At 42.5% G+C, this 26,383-nt stretch overlaps 1 protein-coding gene across 1 annotated transcript in view; it reads right to left on the bottom strand.

Moving 5' to 3' along the window:
* LOC126257778 (probable G-protein coupled receptor Mth-like 10) overlaps nt 1-26,383 on the bottom strand; it is a 283,999-nt gene that overhangs the window by 45,823 nt on the left and 211,793 nt on the right. Inside the window, exon 5 of the mRNA XM_049955589.1 lies at nt 6,609-6,923. Within this exon, the coding sequence (XP_049811546.1) occupies nt 6,609-6,923 (315 nt within the window). The remainder of the gene's footprint in view (nt 1-6,608; nt 6,924-26,383) is intronic.

The following is a 26,383-nucleotide window of genomic DNA, read 5'->3' as shown; positions in this document are numbered from 1 at the left end:
TAGGTAAAGCTTACTTACAAAATCATCTTCATACAGGTACAGATATACGAGGGAAATTCAAAAAGTAGAGGCACATTTGTGAAAATGTTGTACTTATTCTGATGATAGAAAACAAACATATTAATAATATTAATAGTAAGACTTATTAAAAACTTTCAGTGTTCGGCTCCACAAATTTAAATTATATGTAAAGTTTTACTCCAGTGCTTGGGAAATAAACATCCCAGGTTGGGATGCATAAACTAAAACCAGAGGAGGGGGTGGCCTGATGCAGAGGGGGGGGGGGAGGAAATCCCCCCCCCATCCCCCCCTGCAAATCGCACACTGCCTTCTAGTAATGAGGAATGAACAAAAATGTTGTCTATGGTTGTTCTACTGTTCCCTTGCACTCTCGTTGGAAAGAATACGGTTTGCATAAGATTATATGAATTAAAGAGGTCTACCAGCATCCTGTTCCTTGCACAATCACTTATACAATTAATACTGAAGTCACCACATATAACTAACTTTTTGTATTTCCTATAAAGTGAACCAAGAACCACCTCTAGCTTTAGCAAAAATGTTGTGAAATCGGAGTCTGGGGATCTATAAATAACAACAGTTAGAAGTTTAGCTCTGTTAAATTTAACCACACCTGCACAACAGTCAAACACCTTTTCAGTGCAGTACTTTGAAACATCAATTGACTCAAATGGGATACCGTTTTTCACATACATGGCTACTCCCCCACACTGCAAAGAGCTCCTTGAAAAGCTGCCAGCCAACCTGTATCCTGGTAAAGGAAGCCTCTGAATTATCTGCTTATTTAAGAAGTGTTCAGATATACCAATAATTTCAGAGTCAACATCTATAAGCAGTTCACTAACTTTATCTCTAATACCTTGTATATTTTGATGAAATATACTAATTCCCTCATTAATCGGATACCTAAGCTTTGTCGAAAGTGGTTTCTTTGTTAGAGAGACTTCCCTTAAGCAGGAATACCTATCAGCTGACTTCAATCTAAAAAAGGTACAGCTCTAACACCCACAACTACCGGAATTTTCCCATGAGTGATCCCACCACCCCCACCTATGCTGTCACCTATAAGCTTTGCCAACCTCCCCTTCCCATACCTGTTGAGAAGCAGGCCATGTCTAGTGAAACCCGTCCTGCTGATAGACTCAGACACCACTGAAATGTGACCCATGCTTTCTGTCATCAGCGCACCCCCAAGTCTCATGTTATTACGCCTGACGGCTGTATTAAGATGAGGCCGATCGTGACGCTGAAACAGTTCCACGAAATGCACATTCGTGTTGCCAGTCTGAGTGGCTATCTTTTCCAGGTCACCATCTATGTTATACTCCCCATCCCTATCAATACTATTACCAGCCCCAACCACAATCACTACCTGATCCTCTTTAGTAAAATCCCTACATAACCCCCCTATGTTAACAGTCACCTGAGCCAATCCTGCATTAGGCTTCACAATGCTGGTGACCTGATACTCACTCCCTAGCACTTCCTGCAACTGCTGGCCTACACCTCTGCCATGAGAACTACCTAACAGAAGAACCTTCTTCTTCCTCTTCGACTTTTGCAACTGTTCTAGCCACCGTAACTACTGAGGTCTGCTGCATACTTTCTAGATCTACAGCTACTAGGGATTCCTCTCCACTAGACTGACAGTTGGTCACATCTATTGTAAACACCAATAGTAAAACTATCTGAAAATCTTCTCCTAGCAGATTTCTTGCCAACAGCCAGCTCCCATTCCCCAACCCCCTTCTCCCTCCTCATCCTATCTAGCTCCTCCTGTGCGTTTTTCAACTGCACCTGAAGGGCACAGATCTCACGCTTCTGCTCCTCTATCAACTTACTCTTGCTACATAACCTGCAGTTCCAGGAGAGGATCTCACCAGAATGCCCACTTGCTTCCCCACTGCATTCCCCCCAGTGAAAATACTTCGAACAAGTCTCACACCGCAATCCACTACTCACGAACCTACGGCAAAGCCCACATTTCTCACTCATGGCAAAATTTTACTTTTTCTAAGTTCCGCTACTACAATAAGAAGATGTTAAAAACCTGACTACAATAATCACAAACTTACTCTACAAGGGAAGTAACTACTATTATTAACAGTATTAATAAACAACCAATGTGAATATAACAAAAGACTAATACAGAAAGAGAATCAAACGTCTAACGACACAGTAACAAAGCTGAAAACAGTTCCCAAAAGGTGGTTCTGAAGTTATTTCACCAGAAAACACCAAGAACACCGGTTGAAGACTATTAAAGTTCCTAAATAAACCACTATACACAAACAATTAATTAGTACTTACGAGAGAACCTCCCCATCGCACCCCCCCCTCAGATTTAGTTATAAGTTGGCACAGTGGACAGGCCTTGAAAAACTGAACACAGGTCAATCGAGAAAACAGGAAGAAGTTGTGTGGAACTATGGAAAAAATAAGTAAAATATACAAACTGAGTAGTCCATGTGCAAGATAAGTAACATCAAGCAAAGTGTCACTTTAGGAGCACCTTGGTCCCGTGGTTAGCGTGAGCAACTGCGGAACGAGAGGTCCTTGGTTCAAGTCTTCCCTCAAGTGAAAATTTTACTACATTTATTTTCGCAAAGTTATGATCTGTCAGTTCATTCATTGACGTCTCTGTTCACTGTAATAAGTTTAGTGTCTGTGTTTTGCGACCGCACCGCAAAACCGTGCGATTAGTAGACGAAAGTACGTGCTTCTGCAATGGGAACCGAAAACATTTGGTCGCAGGGTCATAGGTCAACCGATTCCTCCACAGGAAAACACGTCTGATATATTCTATACGACACTGGTGACGGCATGTGCGTCACATGACAGGAATATGTTGTCGACCCACCTAACTTGTACACTTGGCGAATGGGTAAAAAGATTCTTCTACCTTGCCCGATTTAGGTTTTCTTGTGGATGTGATAATAACTCCCAAAAAAGTGATGAAAACATAAGAGTTTGTCACATAAACTGCAACAAATGAATGCAACAGTTTCACAGTCACACAGTTTTCCCTGTGCTCTGTCAAAACATACGTTTGTAACGTTTTCCAATTATTTCCGTGTGTAGACCGTCAAATCCTGCATATGTCCAAGCAAATCTGAACATGTCCTGGAATTTTCGAGAGCGAAGTTGATTGTGTGAGTGCCTGAACTTTGATAATTGACACACGTCAATTGCTAGAAAATAAAAAAGTTAAAATTTTTACTCGAGGGAAAACTTGAACCAAGATCCTCTCGTCCCGCAGTTGCTTACGCTAACCACAAGACCACGGCGCTCCTCAGATCATCGTGTCCATGATGTTGCTTATGTTACACATCGACTACTCAATTTGTATATTTTGCTTATTTTTTTCATAGTTCGACAAAACTTCTTCCTGTTTTCTCGATTGATCTGTGTTCAGTTTTTCAAGGCCTATCCACTGTGCCAACTTATAACTAAATCTGAGGGGGGTGCGATGGGGAGGTTCCCTTGTTAGCTTTAGATGCGCCGCTACAGCTGCAACTGGTCAGCACGGAATGAAAACACAGGCAAGAGGTTAAGTTGCTCGATACGAAACACTCACAAGTATCAGGTCACAACACAAGAAAGGCAGAGTTGAATGAAGAAACCACTAATACGTCACACTTACAAACATGTCCTTATCGTTTGCAGTTCTTGCAAGCTCAAAAGGCTACAGACAATAGTTTCTGTTCCTACTTTGCAAACAAAATGTTGCTTCACGACGAAGATTTTTTGAATCAAGTTGTTTTCAGTAATGAATTGACATTTTATCTAAGTTTTAATGTGAACACACAGTGTGTGCATATGGTTATCGGCAAACTCCCTCGAGATGGTACAGTTGCAGCGAGACTCTCCGCAACTGAATGTTTTTTGTACCGTATCGCGGCGGGAAGTTTATGAGCCTTTCTTTTATTTTGAAACAACTGCAACTGGTGTTTCTTGAAACGGTGAAACTATGGCTCTTTCCTCAACTGAAAGAATCTGAACCACTGATTATTTTGCAGCAAGATGGTGCGCCCCATCACTGGCATAAACCAGTACGTGATTAGTTGAACGATGTACACGACCGCTGGATTGGCCGCAAGATGCTGGATGACAGAGCTTGTTTCTCATTGGTTCCACGTTCAACCTACCTGACGCCATGCGTTTTAACCTTTACAGGTTCATAAAGCATCATGTGTACATGTTTCCGCTACCAGCTAATCTACCCAACATAAGAAGAGGATTGAATTTGTTGCAACAATTACTAAAGATGCACTGATCAAGGATTGGGAAGAACTCGCCTATTGACTCTATACATACTGTGTGATGAATGGTGCTGACATTGAATACTCTTAAAACGAACTGTTTGAGTTACTCTTTCATTCGATGTATTATTTATACTTTTAAGTCGAATGCTACAAAGCCTTAAAACCTCGATATTCCTTTTGAAACACCTGGTATTTTGGTTTCTTAGCTGTTCCACATAAAACGGAAATCCATTTCTACGCCTGCAGGTTTCCTCTCGAAGTCTGCTTAAGGCTCAATTTACAAAAGCGACTTTCTGGTGAAAATTGACTGCTCGTGGCGAGGGCACATCACTTGTATGTATAAATTCAACTGCCGATCAGGTCACAAGTCGGTCAGTGACGTTAACGGTGAACTGATTCATGCCGAGTGTAGAATTCTAAAAATCTGTGTGTGCTGCACACTGCACATGTGCATAAACAGAAGACTGCGGCAAACACAGTGCTGTGCTTACTCATATTAAAGAAGTGGAGTTGGTACTTTTGTGTCTGCTTAATCTTTACTGTACTGTTGTCTTTTCTCTCGTGACACATTACGGAGTTCACACGAGGATTTAATATTTTTGCTGCTGCTGTTCTCCCAAAATGAAGACCAAATATCTGAAAGCGAATAGATGTTTGGACTTTAGAATACATAGACAATGAAAAAGCATACACTATGCATAAATGAATAAGAACGCACGTAGATTAACTTTTTTTTGTTAGAGCTTTTCCAGATATACTGAATGACAAAATTATTTTTCGATCTTATTTGGCAATTAGAAAGATAAGGTACTTGGGATAAAGCAGATCGGCGCTTTTTACAGGCTTATAATTATTTTGTGTGTTTCTATGTAGGAGGGTTGGAACTTTAATAGAGGCAACTCTTTATTTACAGCTCGTACAAAATAGATACTGGTTTCAAAGTTTTACTGACCTTCAAAGTAGTCACCAGCAGTGTGTATGACCCGTTGCCAGCGATGTGTAAGTCGTAGGATACTCTTAGCAGTGCTGTTCATTTTTGGAACACAACCTATGACCAGCTTACTAACAGAAGTGATGACACTTTCTGCAGGACTTTACCATCATTTTGCAGGACAATGCTCAAGCACGTACAGTGCAAGCTGTTACTGATTTGTTTGACTGATGGGGCTGATAAGTGCTGTACCACCTACTGCACTCCCCTGACTTAAGCCCTCGTGAGTTCAACTCGATTTCTGAACTGAAGGAAACACTTCGTCATTCGCTTCAGAACTGCTACAAATTCGTCGGCAATAGACAGCGCCGCTCGAACTGTCAACACAACTGGCACTGCTAAGAGTATCCTACGACTTCCACATCGCTGGCAACGGGCTATACATGATGCTGGTAACTACTTTGAAGGTCAGTAAAACTTTGAAACACTTATCTTTTTTGTACGAGCTGTAAATAAATAGGGCCACTATTAAAGTGGTTGGGTTGGGTTGTTTGGGGTAAGAGACCAAACTGCGAGGTCATCGGATTAGGGAAGGACGGGGAAGGAAGTCGGCCGTGCCTTTCGAAGGAACCATCCCGGCATTTGCCTGGAGCAATTTAGGGAAATCACGGAAAACCTGAATCAGGATGGCCGGAGGCGAGATTACACTATTAAAGTTCCAAGCCATGTATATGTTATCTCGAGGAAATAAGTGTCGATATACTGAAATGTTTGGAGGACGCTTCTCCTATTTTTTCAGTTCTCAGCAGTGTGGTGAATTTACCACATGGCCTTTGCCAAGAATGTACACTATGAATATTGTTTTGGTTATTAATAAACTCTATCGCCGCGCGGGATTAGCCGAGCGGTCTTGGGCGCTGCAGTCGTGGACTGTGCGGCTGGTCCCGGCGGAGGTTCGAGTCCTCCCTCGGGCATAGATGTGTGTATTTGTCCTTAGGATAATTTAGGTTAAGTAGTGTGTAAGCTTAGGGACTGATGACCTTAGCAGTTAAGTCCCATAAGATTTCACACACATTTGAACACAAACTATCATAATGGCTAGTTCCTAAATTATGTTAATGTATTGTGACGTTTTGTAAGAAGGATGGTCCCTCATAACCTCGCTTTCACCATTTCGATGACAAAATGAAAATCAGGTAACTCCCACGAAGCACATAATTTTGGGGCTGACGTGTAAACAAAAACGACCTCTCGTTAGAGGCGAATCTCAGTACAGGAGCAACACGGCAGCGGCGCTGCTGTACGATTGTTTGAGGCTAGAAAGTCGATCGTGTAAAATAGGCTTGAGACGAGAACGAGACGAAAAGTGTTAGGGCTGTGGCCGCAAGTACCTATAGCGCAGCGTCTTGTGCGGCCGCGAAGTGGCCGTGGACGGCTCCGTCCTGCAGAGCACGACGGCAGCCCACAGGAAGAGCACCATGTTGACGGCGAGCAGCGCAGCCACCGGGCCGAAGAAGTAGGACCACGACTGGTGCTGCGTGGTGAACCAGCAGCGGCGCTCGCCGAAGCCAGGCGCCAGCAGGTGGTGGTGCGGCGGCGCGTGGTGTGCGACCAGCGCGGCGCACAGGAACACCAGCGGCGCCCCCCAGCCGTAGCACAGCAGCGCCGCCACCAGAGGGCGCCCGCCGAGGCGCACCTGTCTCCGTCTGCGGGCGCGAAACGGCCTAGCTTAAAATGCGCCAACTTGGACGGACTGGAACTTGTTCACGCAACTCTAAGAAATAGTGGGAAGAGTGACTCTGAGAGGCAGCTTTTCTTCGCGTGATTATTATTATTTTTCATAGTCATTTTACATTAATTTTTATATAGGGCGTCCGGAAATTCCCTTTATTTCTAGGACTTGTAGAGGGGAGTGAGTACATAATACCGGGTGATCAAAAAGTCAGTATAAATTTGAAAACTTAATAAACCACGGAATAATGTAGATAGAGAGGTAAAAATTGACACACATGCTTGGAATGACATGAGGTTTTATTAGAACAAAAAGAAAAAGAAAAGAAAGAAAAGAAAAAGAAAAACAACCCATATTGCTAGGCGCGTGAAAGATCTCTTGCGCGCTTCGTTTGGTGATGATCGTGTGCTCAGCCGCCACTTTCGTCATGCTTGGCCTCCCAGGTCCCCAGACCTCAGTCCGTGCGATTATTGGCTTTGGGGTAACCTGAAGTCGCAAGTGTATCGTGATCGACAGACATCTCTAGGGATGCTGAAAGACAACATCCGACGCCAATGCCTCGCCATAACTCCGGACATGCTTTACAGTGCTGTTCACAGCATTATTCCTCGACTACAGCTATTGTTGGGGAATGATGGTGGACATATTGAGCATTTCCTGTGAAGAACATCTTTCCTTTGTCTTACTTTGTTATGCTAATTATTGCTATTCTGATCAGATGAAGCGCCATCTGTCGGAAATTTTTTGAACGTTTGTATTTTTTGGTTGCAATAAAACCCCATGTCATTCCAAGCATGTGTGTCAATTTGTACCTCTCTATCTACATTATTCCGTGATTTATTCAGTTCTCAATTTTATACTGACTTTTTGATTACCCGGTATTTTGAATGGGAACCCATGTCCGACGTCGGGAAACGTCACCCAACAACACTACAGAGCGTCGAAGTCATAGGCACCAGCGCCTGTAAATATACGCAAATATATGGTGATTCTGCGATGATGTTACGAATTTCTAGGATGATGGAGAAATGTATCGATCTGACGTAAGGGTCCCTGTACCGGAAACCGTTCCGATACCTCTGACGGTGGAACTCATGTAATGGTACTGTTGTTGCTAAGATTGTAGGGTAGGCAACTTTCAGACGTGGTAGTATGGCAAAAACAAGGAAATAATGTCTAGTAAACATGGGCCATAAACCACACGCCTAAATAGCCATGAGCTTTTGCTCAACAGGGGACATGTGATTCACAGTAGCGAAGATGAACTAGTGTTCATAGCTCGTCAGGTATGCATTGTAGGACCCATGTTTACTAGATATTTCTTCCTTCTTTTGGCCCATACTACCACGTTCGAAAGTTACCTACCCTACAATCTTATCAACAACGGTACCAGTACATGCATATCATTGTCAGAGATATCAGAACGGTTTACGCTTGTAACTTTCGATAACTGCATCATTCTAGAAATTTTGTAACATTATCACGGAATCATCTTGTATATACATACACTTAACAAGCGCAGGCGCCTTAACTTTGACGCTCTGTAGCGTCGCTGGCTGACGTTTCCGGACATGGGTTCCTTTTCAAAATATGTATTCACTCCCTCCACAAGTCCTAGAAGTTTGTAACGGGAAATTTTGAACACTTGGTGCATCATTTGAATATTAATTTTATATATGTGAGATTTTTGTACATGTATATATTAAGTAACTTGAGTGCAATGCCCAGAGACAAAATACTATGTAAATTCAATGTTGAAAAAGGTGAAAACATTTAAGGGTAGGAGTGGGGCTGTGATGTTGTGATGAGCGATGGTGTGTTAATATTTTGGTGAAAGATGATTAGAAAACGTATAAAGTCAATTATTTTGTATAGAAAAGTGCGTGTAGTAGAAGCCAAATGGTATATAATTAATGTTACATAATTAAGCTGAATTAATTTTCTGCAAAGTCTACAGCTAACGGAAAGAACGTGTCTGAACAACATAGTAACAACGCTTGACGATCTTATTGACTGTGCGAGAGTTTTATAACTGGGGACATAAAATTTAACTATATTTGTACAAGATGTGGAGAGAGCTTGAACTGTCAACGATTGCGTACTAATATTTCAAAGGACGGAGACTGAATTGACTAACCGCAGTATCAACGCTGTCTCAACATTTCCTCTCGTGCTTCTGTAGCGTTACGCCCCAGAATAGTACTGATTACGATGATAAAATATTTGTATCGACTGCTTCACATCTGCAAGCTTAGGACAAGCCCTCTCCTCTCAAAGCCAATGGGAGTACAAAGCTCATCCTATAATTTCTAAAATGTTGAGGTGTTTTGTGAATAGTAATCACGACAGCTCCCCTGCGTACCTTAATTACGCAACCGCTGCGTACAATCCCAAAGTCAACGCAGAGGTAATGAGGTAATATACTAATCAGCCAAAACATTATGACCACCTGCATAATAGGTTGCTAGTCCATCTTTGGAACGATATACATCACTGATTCTGCGTATCAGGTATCCAACAGTTTGTTGGTAGGTTTTTTTTTGTGGAAGTATATGGCATTAGACGTCTACGCACAGGTCCTGTAATTCGCGTGAATAACGGGCTGCTGATCTGCGTACGCGGTGATGGCGTCCAACAGCGTCGCGGACGGGTTCACAGGATTTACATGAGACGAAGTTGGTCGCCGAGACATCAACGTGAGTTCACTATAATTCTCTTCAAACCTACCACAGGCCCCATGCAAACGCAGGAGAATGCCTCCCATAGCGTAGCAAAAATGTGATTCATTCGAAGAGCCGACACGTTTACATTGATCCACAGGCGAATCTCGATGGTCCTGTGCCCACTGCAATCGTAATTGACGATGTTGTTTGGTTCCTTTTCAAAATATGTATTCACTCCCTCCACAAGTCCTAGAAGTTTGTAACGGGAAATTTTGAACACTTGGTGCATCATTTGAATATTAATTTTACATATGTGAGATTTTTGTACATGTATATATTATGTAATTGAGTGCAATGCCCAGAGACAAAATACACTCCTGGAAATTGAAATAAGAACACCGTGAATTCATTGTCCCAGGAAGGGGAAACTTTGACACATTCCTGGGGTCAGATACATCACATGATCACACTGACAGAACCACAGGCACATAGACACAGGCAACAGAGCATGCACAATGTCGGCACTAGTACAGTGTATATCCACCTTTCGCAGCAATGCAGGCTGCTATTCTCCCATGGAGACGATCGTAGAGATGCTGGATGTAGTCCTGTGGAACGGCTTGCCATGCCATTTCCACCTGGCGCCTCAGTTGGACCAGCGTTCGTGCTGGACGTGCAGACCGCGTGAGACGACGCTTCATCCAGTCCCAAACATGCTCAATGGGGGACAGATCCGGAGATCTTGCTGGCCAGGGTAGTTGACTTACACCTTCTAGAGCACGTTGGGTGGCACGGGATACATGCGGACGTGCATTGTCCTGTTGGAACAGCAAGTTCCCTTGCCGGTCTAGGAATGGTAGAACGATGGGTTCGATGACGGTTTGGATGTACCGTGCACTATTCAGTGTCCCCTCGACGATCACCAGTGGTGTACGGCCAGTGTAGGAGATCGCTCCCCACACCATAATGCCGGGTGTTGGCCCTGTGTGCCTCGGTCGTATGCAGTCCTGATTGTGGCGCTCACCTGCACGGCGCCAAACACGCATACGACCATCATTGGCACCAAGGCAGAAGCGACTCTCATCGCTGAAGACGACACGTCTCCATTCGTCCCTCCATTCACGCCTGTCGCGACACCACTGGAGGCGGGCTGCACGATGTTGGGGCGTGAGCGGAAGACGGCCTAACGGTGTGCGGGACCGTAGCCCAGCTTCATGGAGACGGTTGCGAATGGTCCTCGCCGATACCCCAGGAGCAACAGTGTCCCTAATTTGCTGGGAAGTGGCGGTGCGGTCCCCTACGGCACTGCGTAGGATCCTACGGTCTTGGCGTGCATCCGTGCGTCGTTGCGGTCCGGTCCCAGGTCGACGGGCACGTGCACCTTCCGCCGACCACTGGCGACAACATCGATGTACTGTGGAGACCTCACGCCCCACGTGTTGAGCAATTCGGCGGTACGTCCACCCGGCCTCCCGCATGCCCACTATACGCCCTCGCTCAAAGTCCGTCAACTGCACATACGGTTCACGTCCACGCTGTCGCGGCATGCTACCAGTGTTAAAGACTGCGATGGAGCTCCGTACGCCACGGCAAACTGGCTGACACTGACGGCGGCGGTGCACAAATGCTGCGCAGCTAGCGCCATTCGACGGCCAACACCGCGGTTCCTGGTGTGTCCGCTGTGCCGTGCGTGTGATCATTGCTTGTACAGCCCTCTCGCAGTGTCCGGAGCAAGTATGGTGGGTCTGACACACCGGTGTCAATGTGTTCTTTTTTCCATTTCCAGGAGTGTACTATGTAAATTCAATGTTGAAAAAGGTGAAAACATTTAAGGGTAGGAGTGGGGCTGTGATGTTGTGATGAGCGATGGTGTGTTAATGTGAACACACAAGGTTGGGTGGTCTGCTGCAGCGCTGCTTCTTCAGCACTATACGATGAACGGTGTGCTCCGAAACACTTGTGCGTGCACCAGCATCGTGATCTTTTGGCAGAGATGCCAAAGATTATCATCTGTTCTACTTTACAGAGGAGGCAAGCCTCCGAACCCCACGTTCTGTGAAGAGTCGTGAAAATCCAACCATTTGGCACCTAGAGATAGATAACTGTCCTCCTACCTCTTTCCGCAAATGCAGACGACTGTAGAACATGAACATTTGACCAGCTTCGCCGTTTCCGAAATACTCTTTTACAAGCTCCGATTAATAATAATCTGCCCATTTGTCAGAGTCGCTTATCTCAATGGATTTCCCCATTTTCAGCTCATATCTTCACTAGGATGACGAAAGCTTTAGAGTGTCCCGTGCAGACTGGACAACTCGCGTGGAAACTGCTGGGGTTTTGGTACCGCATGCACACACGCCTAAGAGCAAAATGAAAGAATTCCTGACCCGAGACCACGAACTGTACCAAGTGGTGGAAACTCCATTGCCGGTTAACGGTTTTTTAAAGATGCAGATGCCGATGAAAACTTCGATTATCCACATGGGGCATGTTAAGCCATTTAAGGGAGCTGTAGATGATTTGCCACAAGTGCCATCGTCATCATCATCATCATCATCATCATCATCATCATCATCATCATCTGCAGTATGGAATACTACGTCTAGGAACGCAAAGAAAGTATCAGCCAGTAACGAGCATAGTGCACACTTCAAAGACGTCGATAACTAGGGTTATGAGCAACTTTTAGATTATTTTTGACAGTTGTGTTTCACACCGATTGTCTCTGACTAGTTTGTTAAGCGGTATCAGGACTTTTAATTGTTCTACATCTACCTGATTACTTTGATTACTATGCTACTCACAATAAAGTGCCTGGCAGAGGGTTCAATGAACCACCTTCAAGCTGTCTCTCTACCGTTCCATTCTCGAACGGCGACGGGAAAAACGAGCACTTAAATTTTTCCGTGCGGGCCCTGATTTCTCTTAATTTATCGTGATTATCATTTCTCCCTATGCAGGTGGGTGCCAACAGAATGTTTTCGCAATCGGAGGAGAAAACTGGCGACTGAAATTTCACGAGAAGATCTCGTCGCAACGAAAAACGCCTTTGTTTTAATGATTGACACTCCAGTTCACGTATTATGTCTGTGGCACTATCTCCCCTATTTCGCGATAGTACAAAACGAGCTGCCCTTCTTTGAACTTTTTCGATGTCATCCGTCAATCCCACTTGATGCGAACCCCACACCGCACAGCAATACTCCAGAATAGGGCGGACAAAGCGTGGTGTAAGCAGTCTTTTTAGTAGACCTGTTGCACCTTCTAAGTGTTCCGCCAATGAATCTGTGGTTTCCTTTACCCACAACGTTGTCTATGTGATCGTTCCAATTTAGGTTATTTTTAATTGTAATCCCTAAGTATTTAGTTGAATTTACAGTCTTCAGATTTGTGTGACTTATCGCGTAATCGAAATTTAGCGGATTTCTTTTAGTATTCATGTGAATAACTTCACACTTTTCTTCATTCAGGGTCAATTGCCACTTCTCGCACCATACAGTTATCTAAATCATTTTGCAATTTTGGTCATCTGATGACTTTACAAAACGGTAAGTAACAGCATCATCTGCAAACAATCTAAGCCGGCTACTCAGATTCTCTCCTATGTCGTTAATATAAATCAGGAGCAATGGAGAGCCTATAACACTTCCTTGGGGAACGCAAGATGTTACTTATGTTTTACTCGATGACTTTCCGTCTATTACTACGAAATGTGACCCCTCTGACAGGAAATCACGAGTCCAGTCGCACGACAGGAAATCACGAGTCCAGTCGCACAGCTGAGGCGATATTCCATAGGCACGCAGTTTGGTTAGAAGACGCTTGTGAGGAGCGGCGTCGAAGTCCTTCTGCAAATCTAGAAATATGGAATCAATTTGACATCACCTGTGGATAGCACTCATTACTTCATGAGTGTAAAGAGCTACTTGTGTTTCACAAGAACGATGTTTTCTGAATCCGTGCTGACTATGTGTCAATAAATCGTTTTCTTCGAGGTACTTCAGGCTTTCACAACCGGATGGTACTGTTGTTGGTAATTCTTCCGGGTTATATGGCCGTGGTCCATGGAATACTTCTATTCCTAACGTTTCGTCCAATACTACGTTGGACATCCTCAGAGGTATGGCTGGTCCTGTTGAGTCCTGCCAGCAGGAGGTTGTATATAATTTCTAAATATGGAGCTATTGTATCAGCAAATTCTGAAAGGAACCCGACCGCTATACAATCTGGACCGGAGGCCTTGCCTTTATTAAGTGATTTAAGCTGCTTCTTTACTCCGAGGATATCTACTTCTATGTTTTCATCTTGGCAGTTGTTCTTGATTGGAATTCAGGAATATTTACTTCGTCTTCTTTTGTGAAGGAGTTTTGGAAAACCGTGTTTAATAACTCTGCTTTAGTGGTACTGTCATCAGTGACTTCACCGTTGTTATCGCGCAGTGAAGGTATTGATTGCGTCTTGCCACTGGTGTGCTTTTGTATGACCAGGATCTGGGTTTTCTGCCAGATTTGGAGACAGAATTTCGTTGTGGGAATTATTAAAAGCATCTCGCATTGAAGTATGCGCCATATTTCGAACTTCTGTAAAACTTTGTCAATCTTGGGGATTTTGCGTTCTTTTAAATTTGGCATGCTTTTTTTCGTTGCTTCTGCAACAATGATCTGACCCATTTTGTGTACCATGGGGGATCAGGACCATCTCTTATTAATTTATGTGGTATATATCTCTCAATTGCTGTCGATACTATCTCTTTGAAAACATTCCACAACTTTTCTACACTTACATGATCAGATCGGAAGGAGTGAAGACTGTCTCTTAAAAAGGCGTTAAGAGCATTTTTATCAGCTTTTTTTAATAGATATACTTTGCGTTCCTTTTTAATGGTTGTAGTTGTTACGGTTTTCAGCCTACCAGCAACTGCCTTGTGGTCGTTAATCCCTGTATTCGTCACAATACTCACTATTTGTCCAGGATTATTTGTTGCTAAAAAGGTCAAGTATGCTTTCGCAACCATTTACGCTTCGAGTGGGCTCATGAACTAATTGTTCAAAATAATTTTCTGAGAAAGCATTCAGTACAATTTCGGATGACGTTTTATGCCTGCCGCCGTCTTTAAACGTATTATTTTTTCAGCATATCGAGGGTAGATTGAAGTCACCACCGACTATAATTGTATGAACAGAGTACTTATTTGTAATGATATTCAAGTTTTCTTTGAACTGTTCAGCAACTATATCTTCTGAGTTGGGGGGTCAGTAAAATGATCCAATTAATAGTTTAGTCCAATTGTCTGGTGTAACCTCTACCCATACTATTTCACACGAACTATCTACTTCAATTTCGCTACAAGGCAAACTACCTCTGACAGCAATAAATACTCCACCACCAACTGTATTTAATCTATCTTTTCTGAACACTGGTAGATCGTTTGAAAAAATTTCGGCTGAACTTATTTCCGACTTTAGCCAGCTCTCTGTACCTACAACTATTTGAGCTTCAGTGCTTTCTATTAGGGCTTGGAGCTCTGATTCTCTCCCTACACAGTTACGACAATTTAGAAGTACAATACCAATCGTTTCTACAATTACCTTACTGTGTTTTACCTGCCCACTTTTAGACGAACGTCTCCGACCATCCATAAGAAACTGGCGTGATTTCAATGCTAGGCGTGAAACACAGGGGTGAAATGTGTGTAACAAGGGGAGTAATGACCTTCCCAAACGTCTACGGTGGCCTTGGACAGAATTGCAATGACGTTTGGTGACAATGTGACATCATCATCAACCCACCTTACAGCTCACATGTATCTCTGAGCTCGGGCTTTTTATTTGCATATGCGCGCCGCAATGGGAGACGATTACAGGGTTTCAGAAAAGTGATCCTTTAATTGTCTTGCGCAGTTTATTATGTACATTGAGCCTTTGCGTATTTCAAATGACACATACGTTACGTGGGTAAGGAAAGTGTGCGTGAGAAACGGGTGGTCTATGGGTGCTGCGAGATCGAGGTGCCGTCTCAAGGAGGTTAGGAACTCTTTGTACCATCCGGTAGTCACTACGCTAACCACCGATCACAAACTACAAACCAGCAAAGAGAAACTGCTGGAAAAAAGCTGATCACCACAATCACCGATTGCCATTATGAACACTGTTAAAACTGATTGTAAAATTAATCATTGTCATGCGTTTCGTTATAATTTCATTTTAAGAGAACGTAGAGTTCAAGTTTTGCTTGAGGGAGCACATATTGTAACAAAGGTGGAAACCAACTCTTCCTTGTTTCAAAAGCATTAGACTTTCCAGATTGATAATGTACAATCAGTCAGAAAAAGACGATTATCTTTCAAATTTCGCATGTTTTCGATGAGTTGGAGATGTCAGATGTTGGTTTGGTGAGAGAACAATAGAGAGGACCACACTCTTTTAGCAGTGACCAGCATATTTTCGTTCTTCGCATATTTTCGTTCTGAAGAAAAGTAACGAAGTGATCTCTTTTTGGTCGAATATTGTGAGTCAACTCGGAGAGAACGCTTTCTTGACACGTAGTCAAGACGCATTTAGAAAACGTCGTTCCTGTGAAACACAACTAGCTCTCAAGAAGTGTTGAATACTGTCGGCAAAGGATTTCAGATTGATTCCGCATTTATGGCATTACAAAAGACTTTTGACACTGTACCTCGCAAGTGATTTGTAATCAAACTGCATGCTTATGGAATATCAAACAAGTTGTGCGACTGGATTCGTGATTTCCTGTCAGAGATGTCACAGTTCGTATTAACTGACGCAAAACCATCGAGTAAAACAGAAGTGATTTCTGGCGTCCCCCAAGGTATTATTATGGCCCCCTGCTGTTCCTTATCTACTTTAACAATTTAGGAGACAATCTGACCAGCCGTCATAGGTTGTTTGCAATTGATGCTGTCGTTTATCGTCTAGTAAAGTCATCAGATAATGAAAACGAATTGCAAAATGATGTCGATATCTGTATGGTGCAAAAATTGGCAACTGACCTTAAATAATGAAGAAAAGTGTGAGGTCATCCACATGAGTGTTAAAAGGAAACCGTTAAATTTAGTTTATACGATAAATCAATCAAATCCAAAAAGCGTAAATTCAACAAAATACCTAGGAATTACAAATACGAACAACTTAAATTGGGAAGAAAACATGGAAGTCGAACCAAAGAGTGCATTTTATTGGCAGCAGAAGATGACACAGATCTACTAAAGAGACTGCTTCACTACTCTTGTCCGTCCTCTTTTTTAGTACTGCTGCGCGTTGTAGGATTCTTACCAGATAAGATTGACGGAGTACATCAAAAAAGTTCATAGAAGGGCAGCACGTTTTGTGTTATCGAGAAATAGGGGAGAGAGTGTCACGGACATGATACAGGATTTTTTTTTTTGGGGGGGGGGGGTGGACATCATTAAAACAAAAGCGTTTCTCGTTGCGGCGAGATCATCGAGATCATCTCACGAAATTTCAGTTACCAAATTCCTCCTCCGAATGCGAAAAAAAATTGTTGGCGCCGACCTACATAGCGAGAAACGATCATAATAATAAAATATGGGAAATCAGAGCTCGCACAGAAATGTATAGGTGTTCGTCTTTTCCGCGCGATGTTCGAATGTCGAATAATAGAGAATTAGTGTGAAGATGTTTTGATGAACGCTCTGCCAGGCACTTAAGCGTGATTTTCAGAGCAGCCATGTAGGTGTATAATTATGTAGAAGGTGATGAAGTCAGAAGTATTACGATTTCACTCACTTGGGGGACAAACATTTTCTATATTATTGACAGCATAGATGTGAAAGGATAATTCAGAAAAGCGTAATACCGCACTTCCGCGTGTGATTACGTAATAAATACACAGGCTCGAATGGGACTTCGGAAATTTATATCAAGCATGTGAAAAATAGTAACTGCTGTTAAAGTACTGCATGAAACTCTAATATATATAGCTGCAAAAAGTACTGCATTATATTTGGTAATGAAACAGGACACTACATGGCATACTTACATTAGTAGAAGAAGTAGAAAAAATGACAAATTTAATTCTTGAGTCTGCAGTCTTCTGAGTGGTATGATGTGGTCAGCCACGAATTCCTCTCCTCTACCAACCTCTTTATCTCAGACTACCATTTGCAACCTATGTCCTCAATTATTTGCTGGTATATTCCAATTCTTGTCTTCCTCTGCATTTTTTACCTTCTACAGTTGCCTTTAGCACCATGTAGGCTATTTTCTGACACCTTAACATCACCCTGTCCCTTCTTCTTGTTAGTGTTTTACCTATGTTCCTTTCTTCGCTGATTCTGTGGAGAACCTCCTCATACTTTATCTTATCAATCCACCTGATTTTCAACATTCTGTAGCACCACGTCTCAGACGCTTCGAATCTCTTCTGTTCCGGCTTTCCCACTGTCCATGATTCACAATGCTGTGCTCCAAACGTACATTCTCGGAAGTTTCCTCATCAAATTAAGGCCTGTATTTGATACCAGTAGACTTCTCTTGATCAGGAATGCACTCTTCGCCTGTGCTAGTCTGCTTTCTGTGTCATCCTTGCTTCAAAGGTAGCAGGATCTACTTCGTGACCACCAATTTTGATGTTAAGTTTCTCGCTATTCTTATTTCTGCTGCTTCTCATTACTTTTCCTTTTTCCGGTTTACTCTCAATCTACACTTTATACCCATTAAACAGCTCATTCCATTCGCCAGATCGTGGAATTCTTTTTCGTTTTCGCTGAGGGCAGCAACGTCATCAGCGAAACTTATCATTGATATCCTGTGACCCTAAATTTTAATCCCACTCCTGAAACTTTTTTTTATTTCCGTCATCGCTTCTTCGACGTATAGTTGAACAGTAGGGGCAGAAGAATGCATGCCTGCCTTACGCTCTTTTTAATCTGAGCATTTCGTTCTTCGTCTTCCAGTCTTATTGTTGCCTCTAGGTTCTTGTACAAATTGTATATCATCCATCTTTCCCTGTAATTCGCTCCTATTTTTCTAAGATTTACGAACATCTTGCACAATTTTCCATTATCGAACGCTTTTTCTAGATCGACAAATCCTATGAGCGTAACTTGATTTTCTTCATTCTTTTTTCCATTATCAAGCGCAAAGTTACAACTGCCTCTGATTCTTTTGTCTTTCCTAGAGATAAATTGGTCGTTCTCTAGACCCCCAATTTTCTTTCCCATTATTCTGTATATTATTCTTGTTATTAGCTTGGATGCATGTGACGTTAAGGTGATTGTGCGATAGTTTTCGCACATAGCTGCCCTTGCTATCTTCGGAAGTGTGTGGATGATATCATTCCAAAAGTCTGGTGGTACGTCGCCAGTCTCATAGCTTTTACTCATCAATTTGAATAGTTGTTTGGTTGCCATTTCCCCCAATGACTTTAGAAATTCCGATTGAATGTTATCTATCCCTTCTGCTTTATTTGATCTGAAGTTTTCCGGACGGTGGTCGTCTGTCTCTGTGTAGGGGGATTGAAATCACGGAATAAAAGCAGATGTATTATGGAATTTAACGGAATCTATGAAGTGATACGTAGTATGAACTTCGAAAGTGAGGAGGCATCCTGTGACAGAGATAGATCTTAGCACTCCATCATGAGCCAAAAATGGGTTCGATATTCACTGGTCCTGTGATGCGGGATGTAGCAGATGTTAAGTTTATTTGAACAGATTTTTTTACCTGATGAGAAAACACTTAGATGAAATATAGCCTATGCCATAGTGTTGTACAGGATTTTCACAAGTAACGATACTTATAAAAGCGATATGAAAACGTGTGTATGCCCCTATTTCTTCTGTCTTCGAAAATAACTCGTAGAAAAGGGAGAAATCTATATTTCGCGTGAGAAATTCGAGGTGTATGGTTAACATCCCTGTCTCAGATTGGTTAAAGTGGATTTTTTTAAACTGCGGAGGGGGGGGGGGGTCTATGTCGGCGTGGAATTACTTAGAATTTCTGTTCATATCCAAGCCGCTGCTTAACTCGCAGTGTGCCGTGGCTGGCGGCAGGAGTTGTCACAAGGAATCGGCGACCGGAAGTCACGGTTCAGCTCAGCCTGTGGCAGATGATTAGGTACAAAGAATGCGCCCACCTGTCTGCTCTTGCCCGCGGCATTGGGGGCTAGAGAAGTGACCAGTGTGCTTGGTGAGTGGCGACAGAAGCAGTCGTGTGTGTTGCGTCAGAAGATTCAAAATGAGGGATGCTTGCGCTGGATGATTATTCCCCCCCATGTAAATTGAATGGTTGGCTCCTTGATGTCTGTCTCCATCCAGTACAATGGTACAGGTACAGGTATGTACAAGTGTGTTCAGCGAGCCCCAACATCTAGCAGTGACATATTCTAGGATCGTGGTTTACTGCTTCTCAATACATAGTAGTGCACTGTGTCTTGTAGAGGTAATTTTTGTTGTTAATATCCTGTCATACAGTAGACCCCTTCCTCTTCATTCTTCATTCTGGTTTAGCTGAGATAACACTCTTAAAAATCGATAGTGCTTTAAAAATCCAAACGCAATATCAAATTCCTGATTGATCAATTTATCGTTTCCGATAGTGGTATTGGAAACACACACCAGTCCAATCCATCCAGAAATTGCTTATGGACACAGCATTCAATTGAGATGAAATCTGAAATTTTTAGCTATCTCCAATGTAATGGACCTCCTGCCCTATGACCTGACTGTGCCATTATCCGCCAACAGGAGGCAAGGGGGGGGGGGGATCCGAAAGGGGGATGAGTAGGGTTTGGAAACTAGGCAGTTGTGGGATCGAATCCTGCACATACACCAGTACTAGTATCCACCAATGGAATACAAGGAAAAACTGCCTGCACACAAAGGATATCAATTTAATTAATTAGTCAATCAGTCTGACAGAAAGAGAGAATATTTCTAAGACATCTACAGGTGGGGATTTACCATGCATCCTCTACTTTGTTCAGGACAGAAGAGCAGTTAGTGTGGCCCACGAAAGACACTCTCTGGGCAGGAAGTAGCTACCAGAGAGAGAGAGAGAGAGAGAGAGAGAGAGAGAGAGAGAGAGAGAGAGAGAGAGAGCGAGAGCGAGAGAGAGAGCGAGTGCGAGCGCATGTTTTGAGAGGAATTTTCCAGGTATCAGTATCAAAGAGTTGCCGCCGCCTGATGCTTTGTTCAGCAATTACTTCTGATCTGCACTCCACATGAGCCAGCACAGTGTACGTGGTAATATGTGAGGTGGCTGGCGGTCCAGCAGCTCACAGTGGTCGATGGAATACTGAAAGCAGCTGGTTCAAATGTTCAAATGTGTGTGAAATCTTATGAGACTTAACTGCTAAGGTCATCAGTCCGTAAGCTTACACACTACTTCACCTAAATTATCCTAAGGACAAACACACACACACCCATGCCCGAGGGAGGACTCAAACCTCCGCCAGGACCAGCCGCACAGTCCATGACTGCAGCGCCGTAGACCGCTTGGCTAATCCCGAAAGCAGCTAGCACATCTGCCCTGTGATGAGTGCAGAAATGGGATTGAAAGATTTTTAACAGTGTAATTACTTGCAGTGAGTGTTTCATGACAGTATTCTTTGTGTGATCAGATTAAAAAAGTACTACAATTGCTTAAATAATCCACACAGCACTGTTTAAATAAACAGTATTCCATTCACTGCACTCAATGTTCTGACAAATTCTTTAAACAAATAAACTTTTTTCAAGCACTGCCTTGTATCCCACAAATTGTTTAAATAAACAATACTCCATACATTGCCTTGTCTATCAGAAATTGTTTAAATATATTCCATATACTGCAATCGATTTCCCAGCAAATAGCCAATCGAATAAATCTTTTTCCCGCCAATTTCCTGGTGCGATAGGAGGGGGTCTGGGGAATTTATCAGATGGGGCAGGTTGACTAATATATTGAGTTAATAAATTAGCGAATCAAATTGATAGAATGGGAGAGGGCTACTCGAATAATTCAAGTCTGAAAGTGTGCTTGTATCGGCGAAGAGGGAGGATTGGAGGTTTCCAGAGGGGCAAGGGAGGTATAGGGGGAAGCGGAGGGCTGGTCTGCTCTCTTGGAAGGTTTGATTGTCCCCAGAGAGTCATAAACAACCTAGGTTAAGAGGAGGGGGAGGAGGTCGTAAATAAGTCAAGTTTGCCTCTGAATGTATGCAACCTGCACTAACAAAACGCCCCAGAATGGAGGTTGCCCCACTACTCAATGTGTACTTTAACTATTGTTGTCGATTCTGATGAGAACGTAGACTGTCATGAAGAATACTATTTCCATTATACCATTTTCTGCTGTTGTTGATATTACCCTATATTCCTCTGGCCACAATCCTCCTTTCCACTTAATTTCACAGCCTCCCACTATATCTAGACCGCACCTTTGCTTTTCCATTTTCACATTTTTAGCTTTCCCACTACATTCAAACTTTTGACATCCCATGTTACGAAACATACAATACTATATCTTCATTGGTTATTGCATCTTTTTCTCATGGGCACATTCCTCTTGGCAGTCTCCTCCCAAAAATCCAAATGGGGGACTAATCCGGATTCTTTTGCCAGTGAAGAGATCATCATGACACTTTTCAGTTATAGGCCACATGTCCTGTGGATACGGATTACATGTATTTAATGCAGTGGTTTCCATTGCCTTCTAGTACACAACCTCATGCCACTGCTGATTCTTCCGCCTATTTGGAACAGTTTCCCGCCCCAAGGACAAGAAAGTGCCCTGAAACTCTGTCTGCTCTTCCGGCCTCTTGACAAGGCCGTTGGCAGAGAGAGGGTGACGTCTTATGCTGGAAGTCTTCGGCTGCCATTGCTGATGATTTTTATTCAAAATTTATGCAGTGGCTGGGTTTGGACCTGAATCCCATGACGTGTTGACTACTGGTCAAAGATGTTACCGCTAGACCATGGGTTCAACATCGAAGCCTGTCCTTTACTTAAATGGACCCTTTGTTATCGTTCCATTACAAATCTGCATATATTTTTATTCCCAGGCATTGTACAGAGTAACTCACATCAGTCTGACACACTCACTAATTTTTACGACCCTCGGATTATGAAATCTTACATTTCGTTACCTTAGAGGCCAGTTGTAAGGTTTTGTACACGACAGGCGTTTTATAAAGATTCGGTAATAATACTGCTTCACAAATAACTGTTCAATGTGTAAAAAGTCAAAGGTAGTAGGTAACACTATCGTCTCAGTCATTAATTTATGGGTACAACCTGACGTTTAGGTATTAGATTGAACTAGAAAAAATAGCAAGAACGGTACACCGGTTGACCGCGCGGGGTAGCCGAGCGGTCTAAAACGCCTTGTCACGTTCCGCGCGGCTCCCCCCGTCGGAGGTTCGAGTCCTCCCTCGGACATGGGTGTGTGTGTGTGTGTGTGTTGTCCTTAGCGTAAGTTAGTTTAAGTTAGATTAAGTAGTGTGTAAGCTTACGGACAGATAACCTCAGCAATTTGGTCCCATAAGACCTTACCACAAATTTCCAAAATTTTTGTACACCGGATAAAAGCCAAGGTTTTGGGGAAACTGGCAGACGACAGTAACTTTTTTTTGTATGAAACCAGGAAGGTGTATTAATGATAATATTCAGCACGCAGGCGGTAACAGCAAAGAACTTCTATATCTTTGTGCATCCACTGGAGCTAAGTGGGCACTACGGGTTTATCTTTTGATCGAAAATGTACATGTGTTGTGCCGAATAGGAGTCCCAGAAATAAGAGGATTGCTTTGTTCGTAAGTGACTAATGATGACATCTGGACGCTAACGTTCTTCGTGGAACCAACAGTTGGTAGCATTTTCCTGTTCCAGGAAAGTCCCTGATAAGTCTAAAGGTAGCACAGTAAAACATGTTTAGTGCATTACTGGCAAGAAGAAGAATAATGCTCGAAAGATGAGATACGTCAGTAGCGTGGAGAGCCACGTGGTTTCTGTAGATTTTTTTTTTCAGATTCAGACCTGACATACGTGCAGCCACGAAACGCAGATACGGACTACAAACTAATGAAATACTTTTACAATTATGAGGAAGCTACTCAGAAAATTGTCTCTCCATTGCTCAAAATGGAGCTTTCTAATGTCACGGATAATGGAGCAATAACAAAATTACCCTCCAATAAATGCAGCAATGACAATAAGAAGGGAAATGTAGAACACGTACTACGTAGGTTCTACAAAAGTTGTTGGTCCATGACGATTATCTGTTGGGGAACTGTGACGTTAAGAGAGAGAGAGAGAGAGAGAGAGAGAGAGAACCAATGAACTTCAGTGCGAGCCATTGTGTTGTGTCTGTGGAGAAACTATTTTAAGGCACTAGATTCCTTCTCGTATGACAATAGGATGTTACAGTGCTATGTGAAAATGAGTTTAATAAATTTTCATTTACTAGCAACTGCAGTGACAAGCTTCTGCCTTCAAGCGTCTATTGACAGTGGCTAGTCAACACTGCTTCGATTTCCTACTACAAATAGGCAGCGCCTTCTTTACGAAAACTGCGAAATAATTCTAGTAGTGTAATACTGACATCGCCGAGGCAGGTTTTTAGTCTTTGCTGCAGAGCGACTTAACTAGCCTACTTTTGTGGAATGTAAGAAATATGCGAAAGACGTATGATGCGTTACTGAAAACCGGCTTGTAGATGCCAATATCTTTGATTGAACTTAAAACGAAATCGCACTGCATCTCCTCCCAAACGAACTTCAGTTACTTTAATACTGCGACATCTTGCACTAAGTAGATTGCAAGTTTCCGCAACGTAGGATCTCTGCATTTTCACCGACCTCAGAATTAAAAGTATATAATTTTGTCAGACAGGAAGGGAATCAGATAATTAAAGTTGGAGAGTCTTATCAACGTAAGGGAGACAGAAAAAAGTAAAATTTGAGAAAATGACAGAGTTCTATCTTAGCGATGAAGTAGGATAATTGCTAAATGCGATAGGGAATTAGCGGTACTGGTCGCTTAAGACAAAGGGAAAAGCAAAGAAGCAAGCCCAGAATGGGTAAAAGAGAAACTTGAAGCTGAAAATAAATAAGAGGAGTGATTTTGAGGTGAAGTAAGATTATAAACTTTTGGAAAAGAAAAGGTAGTAATATTCAAAGTGCAGACGGATAATTGCTGTTCAGTACGGCGGAAAGAGAAGTAAATGTGAAACACTGTACGAGGCGAGGGGACGAGGGCGCAAATACATCATACCATGATAGTAGAATAAAAGTGAGGCATCATTTGTTCTGGTGTCCAAAATGAATGAAACAGGAAATTTTGTAGAAAAATTTTCCTCACATCACCGAAGAAAGCATGAACGGGCAATTGTTAGAGATATCATAGGATTAGCTTGGTATCTGAAGCTTGGTAACTGTTGACTAGAGTAACACGTTAAGTAGCAAAACCAAAAAGTAATAATAAAATGATCAGATCGGCTCAAGGAAAGGTAGAACGCATCTAGGAAGCATTCCTGACAGAGAGAATAAAGAAAACTCTAGTCATTTTCAAGGCACCCGCAGATGTGGAGAAAGCTTTCAATGACTTATATTGGGAGAAAAATAGAAGTCTGAAGAGAATAGCGACCGAGTACGAGGCAGACAAATAATTTACAATATATCAGGAAACAACACGTGAAAAATTTATGAAGAGATCAAACAGTGACAATTTAGCGACAAAAATGATAGAAATTGGGTTGTAATTTGACACTATTACTATTTAACATGTTGAAGAGGCAATGACGAAAATGGAAGAAAAGTGGGTACAGAAGCCAATTGTTACGTTTGCAGAGAACACTCTCCTACTCACCAAAAACTAGGAAAACTTGGAAGTGTTGTTTAATGAAACTTCTTAGTGAATAAACGTAAATACCACTCACAGGTTAGATGTTACATTTGTTCCGAAAGGTCGACTGTCGCGTACAAGGCAGTACGGGGAGCGACCTATGATCGCCGTAAATGTGATCAGCATGTCGCCCGTCCCTCTAGCCGTTTCTGCTAGTACACGAGTCCTGATGACACCACTGGTTCTTTATTCAAACAGCAGCTCACTTAGCCTCACTGGGCTGAGTGGGCTCTTTTACAGGTCTCCCTAACTCAGAAAAATCCGGGGAGGTACCGGGAATCTAACCCGGATCCTTCGTTACCGAAGGAAACGACGTTAACCTTTGTATAAATGCGAGTACGCTTCTAGACTTCCGCCAGCTCGATACGACAGCTAAGCGACGAGAGGAAGCTCTCAGCTCCTCATTTGGCTTCGTGGCAAGTGAATTTGACTCAACGGCAGAGATCGGTTTTGTCCAGCCGAGTACCTAACAATAGCAGAAAAGACACGAATGAAAAAATAATAAGGAATAGTGGGTGCTGCATTTACAGGATAATGCGCTGACATGTAGAAAATAATACTCCTTTGTTGTAAAACGAAAATAAAACCGAAGTATTTTGTTGGCCTTGTTGCCGTGTATTAATGGACAGTCTTCTTTTTGTACGTTGACTTAACACAGTTAAAGTTTCCATTGAGAAGTATATCATTATGTCCTCTTCTTTATGTTTTAAGAAGGGAAAAGTAGAACACAGAATTTTTCTCATATCTTTAAGGGAGTTTTCAAATTATGTAAATTTGTTTTCTACGTAACTTGAAGAAAATTGTCTCCTTTTTGATAAAGAAAGGTAAAGAAGTGTTAAAAACACCAATTCTGTTGTGGACAAATTCTTCCTGCACCGGGTCTTTTTTTGTTAACTAACGCGATAATCATTT

The sequence above is a fragment of the Schistocerca nitens genome, chromosome 1, assembly GCF_023898315.1.
Source record: "Schistocerca nitens isolate TAMUIC-IGC-003100 chromosome 1, iqSchNite1.1, whole genome shotgun sequence".
Lineage (NCBI taxonomy): Eukaryota > Metazoa > Arthropoda > Insecta > Orthoptera > Acrididae > Schistocerca > Schistocerca nitens.
The sequence above is the reverse complement of the archived record's forward strand: the minus strand, read 5'-3'. Positions and strand labels throughout refer to the sequence as shown.